General features: G+C 29.6%; 1 protein-coding gene across 1 annotated transcript in view; it reads left to right on the top strand.

The window, feature by feature from the left end:
• Positions 1-2,076, top strand: part of LOC111407076 (chlorophyll synthase, chloroplastic-like) — a 5,526-nt gene extending 3,450 nt beyond the window's left edge. Inside the window, exons 6-9 of the mRNA XM_023036404.1 lie at positions 137-194; positions 799-917; positions 1,414-1,461; positions 1,670-2,076. Of these exons, the coding sequence (XP_022892172.1) occupies positions 137-194; positions 799-917; positions 1,414-1,461; positions 1,670-1,747 (303 nt within the window). The 3' untranslated portion in view covers positions 1,748-2,076. The remainder of the gene's footprint in view (positions 1-136; positions 195-798; positions 918-1,413; positions 1,462-1,669) is intronic.
• Positions 2,077-9,889: the final 7,813 nt, after the last annotated feature.

Below are 9,889 nucleotides of genomic sequence, written 5' to 3'. Positions count from 1 at the left end.
GCGATTTTTTTACTGTGAGTGGCTTGTTTTTCAGTTTTTAATTAAAATTTGCACTTCTACATATAATGCCATATTGGGGATGACCTTGGCTAAATTCTTTCCATGTTTTACTCTTTAATTACCATTTGAAGTCAAGGATCCAACTGTTAATGGTCTGGGAGATGTAAGAGGCAACTGGGCTGCAACTGGAGCTTGTTAATATGAATGAAGGCAGTGTATACTTTATATAGCAAGAAGCAAAAAACTGAACCTTATTCCTGATATAATTGACATTGACTTACATGAAACTCTTTTTCCACTGTATTACATCTCATGTAAGATCCAAAGTATCTAAACTTGTGACAGTTCTAAACTTGCATCACTTTTAATCTATTTACGAATTAACTTGTGTAAACTAATCCTAATGCAAGATAACGTGTTAATTTCCAATATTAATTTTCGTTCTCCTCTTGTGACTGTTCTATAGAACTTGCATCACTTTTACAAGTAGGACACTTTTTACTCATGATCTTAGTGAAAGCTATAGCAAAATATGAAACTGACCTTTACACTTATAGGGATGCTCCTATTAGACAGTATTCATGTAGCAATTCCAAAGTGCTTTATGCTGCAGTGTACATTTCAAATTTTCCAGATGAGTTTGCTGTAAATCATTTGACGTGTCTTCTCCTCTCTGTTACATTCTAAAACTCCAATGAAGTTGTTGATATATGAATAAGGGAAGTTTATTTTTTGCATCATTATTTAAACAATGGGATTTATATGGGTGCTTGTTTATTCATCAAATCAATATTTGATTTTATAATTATGTAGAGCAAAGACTTAAGTATAGTAGTGCAGGTTTTCTTCTTGGTGCTGGAAAGCCGTACCATTCGTTAGCACTTCTCGGCATGGTTGTCCCACAAGTTTTTTTTCAGGTAATGTTACCTTTCTTACAACTCTTCGCGACTAGTTCTGCACTTTTAGTTATTACTACAGCTTTGTTGTAGATATTTTAGAAAGATACCTCACATTTTAAACTTTAGCCTGACAGCTTAAAAATTGAAAGCCCCCCATCCCCCGCAGATAAAAGGAAGAATCAGAAAATGCCTTTCATGCAGAGCACACACTGTTAAAGTATCATCAGCATTTTCCATAATATTGCCTAGAATCACACAAAAAGAAACTGTTTTCTTCTTTACATAACCATTCTATTAGCTGATGGATGATCTGATTTTATAGTTGCTGAGTTCTGTAGGGTATGATTTTATTGTGTTTGAAATCCGTAGTTAAATTAGGCCCTCGCTGGTTTTGTGTCCTTGGCTCCAACACTGCTAGGAATTCCAATTTAAAATTTCAGCTTTGATGAAGTGTTATGAAAATGTTACATATAAAGCTGTGATATGCTTCTGACTCATGAATGTGCCATCGCAGTTCAAATACTTCCTCAGAGACCCGGTTAAGTATGATGTCAAATATCAGGTACCTCGTCTTTCCTTGTGCAGCAATAGCTATAATGCCAAATATTCCTCATCCTATTATTTGAAACTTAAATGAATTGAATATACATTTCTGATATACAGTATTGGACATTGGAGTCTTAGACAACTACAATGAACTAAAGATTTTAGTCTCAGATAAATGATCCTTTTGTCTATGTATACTCAAGATAGACGCTGTTCTGTTTCAGGCTAGTGCACAACCTTTTCTTATACTTGGTCTATTGATCAGCGCTATAGCAACTAGCCATTCATCTTCGTCTTCGTAGTAGAGTTGATATCAAAAGCGTAGGAGAAGAGCAAACAAGCTAGTCCGAATCCAGTGAAGAAAGTGTAGCTTTCGCAACGTGGAACACTTGATAGAAACGAGAGATCATTTTTTTTTATCTGAAGCAATTCCTTTCCATGTTGAAATTATAATAGGGAGTTGCTTAAGTCTAAATATACTGTTTCTTCTCCCTTGAACTTTTAAATTTGTTGTCATTCTTGAATTTGAGACAGCGTTGGTAAGATAGATTGGTTACTTCATCGAGGTAATTAAAGTGTAAGGGGTTTTGTGCTGTGCCGTGTTAAAAGAAAATATAAGTATTCATTTTTATTTGAAAAATTATAAGAATATTTATATTAGGAGATGCCGAGGAAAACTTTGCTCTGTACGAAATTAGATGAAATAGATTTGAACAATTTATTTTTCAGTTAAAAATATTTTTTTTTCTCAATAGTAACTCTTACAATCTTGTGAAAATTAGTAGTTTATTTATTTTTAATTATAGAAGATTGTCTAATTTAAAACTTTACCTATTCTTAAAATCTAGGAGTAAGTCCGTTTGACATGACTTTTGCTTTCGCTTTGACTTCTAGTAGAAGATTTTTTGGATGAAACTATTTAAATTTTTGTTTGAAATTTATTTTTTGAAAGAGCTCCAATTTAGAAATATTTTTATAAGTCATATTAAACCAACTTTCTCTAAAAATTCTTCTAACTAAAAGAAGCAGTTCCATAAAAATAGTCAAACAGTTTCAAAAGTAAGATTGTCTAATTTAAAACTTTACCTATTCTTAAAATCTAGGAGTAAGTCCGTTTGACATGACTTTTGCTTTCGCTTTGACTTTTAGTAGAAGATTTTTTGGATGAAACTATTTAAATTTTTGTTTGAAATTTATTTTTTGAAAGAGCTCCTATTTTAGAAATATTTTTATAAGTCATATTAAACCAAGTTTCTCTAAAAATTCTTCTAACTAAAAGAAGCAGTTCCATAAAAATAGTCAAACAGTTTCAAAAGTAGCTTTTGGATTTTAAAAACTCTTTTTGACCTTTTAAAATTCATTTCAAACAGGCTCTAAATAAGTTCACTCGTAAGAAATTTTTACTTATTCACTTATAAGTGATGTTTGAGTAAATAAGTATACTTGTTTACGAAAATATGCGACCATGACATGCATAATTTGTCTTGTATCCCTCTAATACTACAGTTACTATTTAATCATGATTGATGAATAATTAGTGTTCATTTGATTTGTTTGGATACGCCAAGGATACGCCAAAGGTGGTTGATGTTTTGAAAAAGGGAGCAGCTATTTTCATTCACAATTTTTATATATCCATCCACTTTTAAAAAAATTACATATTACATTTTTGACATTATGTAAATTTATTTAAATAGATAAGAATAATATTAAACAAATTTTATTACTTTAAATTCATATATTTATCTACAACCAGCGATTAGAATGAAAATGATAAAACGGAGGTCTCCCACTTCTATGGGGCGTATGGGATACTCAACAAAGAAAATCAAAGAGCATTAAAGTATAGAATTTGTTGTCTATCATTTTATTTTATTTTTATTTTCGTAGAAATCTTAATAGTACAAACATTCAAGCAAATAAATAATGATGGAATTTGTGAGGATAATAATGTGTTATTATCTGAAATGAGGTAATTCAAATATTGTGATCAGTAGCATTTTGATAGAGTTAGGACAACTATAGAATTTTTTGGGGAAAAAAAATAAAAATAAAAAAACAAACTAAAAAAATTGTGGAGTCCACTTGACCCCATGTGGGTCCATCCCTGTAAAGCTTGCTTCTTCTTCTTCTTCTTCATATATATATATATATAAAAATGTTAAAAATGATCCACGAACATTTTTCTCATGTTCATATCCAAACTTTTTGTAGATCCAACAAGAATTCAACTCCTTCAGGAATCATTGCTGGGAAAATTTCATTTCTAAAAAGGTAAGTATACCCCTTTTCAAAATTAAGAACAAAGTTTTAGAATTTCAAAAATCAGATTTTTTTAATTTTATTTATAAATTAATTTATTAAACATATATTTTATTAATTAAATATATTTAGGTCACAGTTTTTGGTCACAAATACCTATTTAATTAGTCGTAGATTAATTTTAAGCCACAACTTGTCAAATCCATATTGGTCATAATTTATTTTTTGATCACAAATCGAAAATTTTATAGGCCATAATATATTTTTCGATCACAAATCTAGAAATATTATGGGTCAGATTATTCATCGGTCACATAATTGAAATTTTTATTGATCACAATTTATTTACTTATTGTAAATTATTAAATTAATTGATCACATTAACTTTTCGATCGTAGATTAATCAATTGGGAGTCACAACTGGAGTCACGATCATCATTTTCAGGCCACAGACCACCAAATAGCATCAACAATTCCACCAACACAGTGATAGAAACCAACCATCACAACCCATGCCAAAACACCATAACTACTGCCAGATCCGACCAACATCACCACCACTAGCCGCCCAAAACCACATTGACCATCAGATCACGTCACCCACGCCATCCCAAACACAAAACCTGGCCACAAACACCACCACTATCGTCGGCCGCTCGGCGCTCACAGTAGATCGATTAAATTTTTTTTCCAAAAAATCAACCACCAGATTAACCCCCTGCCACCACACACACAGACCACCCGCCACCACGACCACCACCACCGCACAGTAGATGCAATAGGAAAAATTTCAACACAATCGAGGCAGCGTGCAGATCGGCGCTTCACATCGTAGGACCTGCACCAACCACATCGGGACGAGGCTGACCGTACAAGGCCGTCGATGGTGGTGCGACGGAGGAGAGTAGCATTGTGATGAGGGATTAGTGGCGGCGAAGTGAGGGAGGAGAGAAGATGAAGAGAGGAATGCAATGGAACTCGTCTGTGGAGTGATACGAGAGAGAAAATGGTTCTAGCTAGGGTTGGAATGAAATAATGTATTTAATTATTCTTTTAATATTTACATACGATATTTCTGATTTTTGAAAATTGAAAGTTCCCATCTTATTTAAGAAATCAAGATTTTAACTCTAGGGATCTATGTAATTTCCACATCATTGCTGGCATGTTGTGATTTTGGAGTTTGATTTGGGACATACTCGATTATGGATTTTGGGTTTTCAATCTGGATTTTCTTGATTGGGAAAGAGGTGGGGAAGGCATAAATGAATGAATATATTAGGGCCCATTTGCTTTTTGGTTCAATTTTGAATTTTGAGTTCATTTTCTATCTTGAAGTTTTGCTTTAAAATTTCTAAAACGTGTTTGGTTTTCCATTTTGAAAATTTATTTTATTACATTTCATTCCATTAAATTGGATTATTCAGTAAAGTAGAACTATATTATCAAATATTATATACATTTTAAAGCTGATAAATCTTATAATATTTTTCTCATTAAAAATTTAAAATAACAAATAATACATTAATTTTAAAATATATAGTAAAAAACAAAACTGATGCGTGGGGTTAAAATATTTTTGTCTATGTTCATTTAAATATATTTTTGAAATTTTTTATGTAAGTAATCATTAAAAACTAGAACTATTTTTAATTTTTATTTTCCAAAAAAATTTAATAATCATTATTTTTTTTCTTTAGAATTTTAATTTTAGTCTTTTAGAATTTTATTATTTGGAATTTTTTTATTTCATTCGTTTCAAATTTTCATTTTTTAGAATTTATCATTTTATTTTTTGTATTTAATAATATTCTTTGTTAGAATTTTATTTGTTTATTATTAAAATTTTTTATTTTTTATTTAAACGCTTGTTTTCTCTATTTTTAGTGTGTTCAGAGCTTTAAGTGAAAACGTTCAAAAGGTTAAAAATGTGTTTTGAGTTTAATGTTATAAACATATCTTTGTTTCCGAAATGCATCTTCATAAATTACAAATTAAGCATGTTTTCAGTGTTTCACAAAAATGAAAACTGAAATTGACTAGAAAGCAACAAACCAAACCCAGCCTTACTTTTTAATGGGATATTCAAGTAATTAAAACAAAGATGAAGTATTGGAGATGAATTTATTGACTTTCAAAGTTACTAGTCAGAGTTGAACGTCCATTTTACGTTATTTTGAAATATTTTATAAGTGATATGAATGTAATATTTGAAAATGCGTAAATATAAAAAATAATTAATAAAAATAAGTTATGTGAAATGAACTTTTTATTAAATGAGAATCTCTTTATACTCTATTTTTTGTGTGTTTAGGGATATGTGATTTAACTAAACCTTTGTGGTTGCTATAGAAATTCCTCTTGAAAGTGGTTGTTTCATTCACAAATATCCTAACAATTAGATAATATATTTAATGTAATAAAATTAATGTATATAGAATATTACTATATAATTTGATAAAATTTCGTTTTATGTTATATTTACTTTTATTTAAAAGTTGTTTTAATTGGTAGTTACACGTGAATCCCTAAAATACCTAATTTTAGATAAAAAGGGAATATCAAATGATGGGGTAATTATGTTTCCACTAATTTTTATTTTATTTTTTTCTTTTTTAATTAGGCAACATTATAACTGCAATAAATATTTATAATTTTTGCTCATTTCATACTAAAGTCCTCAATTGTTTTTCGTCATATTGTTATCAGTATATGAAACTAAATAAATTATTTTAACATTATAATATTTGTTGAAATTCTAAATCATTAGCACACAACATTAACAGATTAAAAATTTTAATATAAGAGAGAACACACGATGAAGGAAGGTGGAGAGAGTTTATTAAGGCCAACTTTTTCAATTTCCTGCCAATAGAGACCACGTGAAAAGAATTGAGAGATGACTATTTTTATAAGTAATAATTAATATAAAATAAATGAGAGGGGAATTGTAGGGTTGTTTTGTGTGTAGTACATACATTATGTAATAAATATAATTAAGATCATTATAACTATAAAAATCAATATTTCTCATTTTAGAACTATTGACAATGAAAGCAATCTGTTGTGGGCTAGAATTTCTCAAAACTCAAAAATAGCCTAGATGATGCTTATGTATATGAATGTATTCATGTTCGATATTGGAGTTTTGGAAAAGTTGATTTGCGTGAGACAAAGATTCTACAAATAAAAAATATGGCGGTTTTGGTGTTTAACAAAATTTTTGATTTTACTAAAAAAGATAGTCTTGTAGTAATGTCCATCTAAATGTTGAACATAAGCTACTTATAAGTTGATGAGTGCTGTGAATTTTTTATTTTTATTTTTTTGGTAGCAATTAATTAAGCTTGGTCTCATTTCAATTTAATTTCTAATATCATGAATTTAATCATATGAAATTTCTATTTAGATTTATTTACTACCACGAATCATTTTAATTGTATATATACATCCGTTTTGGGTGTCATAAGCACGTGGTAGCTCAATAATACTATTGTGTCATCATATTCATGCAAATATGAATTATTTTTTTATTCATATTTATGAATTTGTAGAGCTATCTTTGGTTGGATATCTATATACTAGATCTCTTTTCCACCGGAGTGACTCATCTTTGGCTTACCGATTTATTTTTTAATAATTCTAATTTTATGATTTTTATTTAATTGTTTTATTAGTTTTATGCCGTTATTTGGTCCCCATTATTTTTAAAATATATTTTTCTTTTTTATTTTTAACGGCACATTCTTTATCAAAATACTATTTCAAATGCATTTTCGACAAAAATATGGGGATCAAATGGATCCTCAATTATGATTTAGTAATTATTTTTAAGAGAGATGAGGGGACATTAGCATAAGTGCAATTATATTAAATTTTGGCAATAGGATTTTGTAGAAACGGGAACAGCAACCACTTTGTATTGTTATTTGATTGATTTTTATATTAAATAAAATCATTTTAGAATTTTTTTCTAACCTAATTTTCTCTATTAAACAGATTTTGAAGTGTTAATTATAATTAGCATATGTCGCTAAGTCATATTGGTATTTGAGTACAATTACATTCTTCATAAAGATGTGTAGTAAGATATTACATTTGTATGCTATGTCATATATTTGCTATATGAATTTTTCCAGCATCAATAAATAAATTACCAAACTAACGTATCGATGACTTTGTTATTTTGTATGCTGGAAACATCACAGATGAATACATCGTCGTCAAAATCGACAACAAATATGATATCTAATACATCAATAAATCAACAAAATAAATCAGGTCGTCATTTAATTTGATTTTTTTTCCATTTTGTTAATAATTAGTGTATATTTTTATCGTATATTAAATTTGTTTTCATATTTGGAGTATTGACATCACCAAACAAAAATTGAGATTATATTTATAAGACAACTAAATACATTTGAAGAAGAGTATATTATAAAAGAATAAATATTTGAAAAAAAGTTCCTTTGAGATCTACAATAAATAAGAACGATCATGTGAAAGTTTTAAAACTAATTTTGTGTGACGAGATGGTATTATATAATATTAGAATTAATCAATACTTTTTTTTAAATAAAAATTTCACTATTTAACTAATAAGTTATTTTGTTATAATATTTTCAAAAAAGTAATTGTCAAGCGACATTGTTTAAGGACACAATCGAAGCTTGAGAAAGGAAAAAGATATCGATTTTGAAATGAAAAGTAAGAACAATCAATCCTTATTTAACATTTTCACATTGTATACATTATTTCATAAAAACTTTGGTTCTTTAACAATATCAATTATCGCAACTACTTTAAAAAATAGTATTAATACTTTAAATCATTCATTTGATATATAAGACGATATTGCTTTCTAGTACTTGAATACCTTTGTGATTACTTTGTGATAAAAGTTAACACTGTTAGGGTGACAATTTGTTTAGAATTTGTTTAATTAAATCATATACCATTGTGATTACTTTGTGATATAATTTATCACTGTTAGGATCTACTTCCATTTGTGGTTATTGTTTGAAGATTTCCAATTATGTAGATGCAACCATTACGTAGAGAAACGGATAGGGTTGGCAATGGTTCGGTTCGGGGTGGGTTCGGCCAAAAACCATCACTGAACCCTCAATTTTTTGGCCATATCATAATCGCACCATAACCACGTAGGCTGTTTCGGTTTGATTCGTATTTCGGTTCAAACAGTTAATAACCATGAATAGGGACAGATTCAGGACTTTGACCTAGTTAGGGCAGTCGTTGATCATTAACCGTCAACAGTTAATGACCGTATAACAATGTCATTTATTAATATCAAATTAAATAATATTAAAAATTATTCTATCTATATGTAAATACACTAAAACGTAAAAATCGTATATTTATATCAAATTACAGTACAATACAATCCAAAATAATATAAAATAAATGATACATGAGACTTATTTGTATTATCAATACTTAATAAATTGTTTGCTTGACTGGAAGTAGTCACGAGATTAGATACACCTAGGGGTGGCAAATGAGCGGAGCGAGCGAGCCAAAAACGGAGCTCGTAGGCAACTCGGGCTCATAAAAACACGAGCTCGAGCGCGAGCCGAGCGGGCTGATTCGGTGGGCGAGCCAAGCCCACTCGGCTCGCACAAAAAACGAGCTGCTCGCGGTCGTTTGGAACGAACCGCGAGCCCAAGCTCGTGGGCTCGTCTTAAATGTGACCCAAACAAATGTGACCGTTTCGGTCACTTTATCAAACGGGCGCTTCAGTCCCCCATTAATTTTTTTTTTCTTTTTTTTGACTGTTAACGGTCACTGAATTTTTTCATTGACCGTTTTGGTTCTTATATTTTGTTTTGTTTTTTCTTTTCTTCTTCTATAAATAGTGGCATTTAGCCACAAATTTTTTTACAATTCTCTTAACTCTCAATCATCTTTCTTTCAACCTTCTTGTATTGTGTTGATAATTTACAATTTTTATATACAATTTATACAATATCCAATTCTCATTTCTCAGTTCTCACTATATTTATTGAAATATATCCAATTTTCATTTCTCACTACATTTATACGATTATTCTTCTACTAGTTATTACTTATTACAAGTAAACAAATGGATACACGCTCATTTGTCGAAAACTTGTTCGGTGTGGGAGGAAACGAATTGCCTATGACACCACAAAATCAAT

The sequence above is a fragment of the Olea europaea genome, chromosome 12 (assembly GCF_002742605.1).
Source record: "Olea europaea var. sylvestris chromosome 12, O_europaea_v1, whole genome shotgun sequence".
Lineage (NCBI taxonomy): Eukaryota > Viridiplantae > Streptophyta > Magnoliopsida > Lamiales > Oleaceae > Olea > Olea europaea.
The sequence above is the reverse complement of the archived record's forward strand: the minus strand, read 5'-3'. Positions and strand labels throughout refer to the sequence as shown.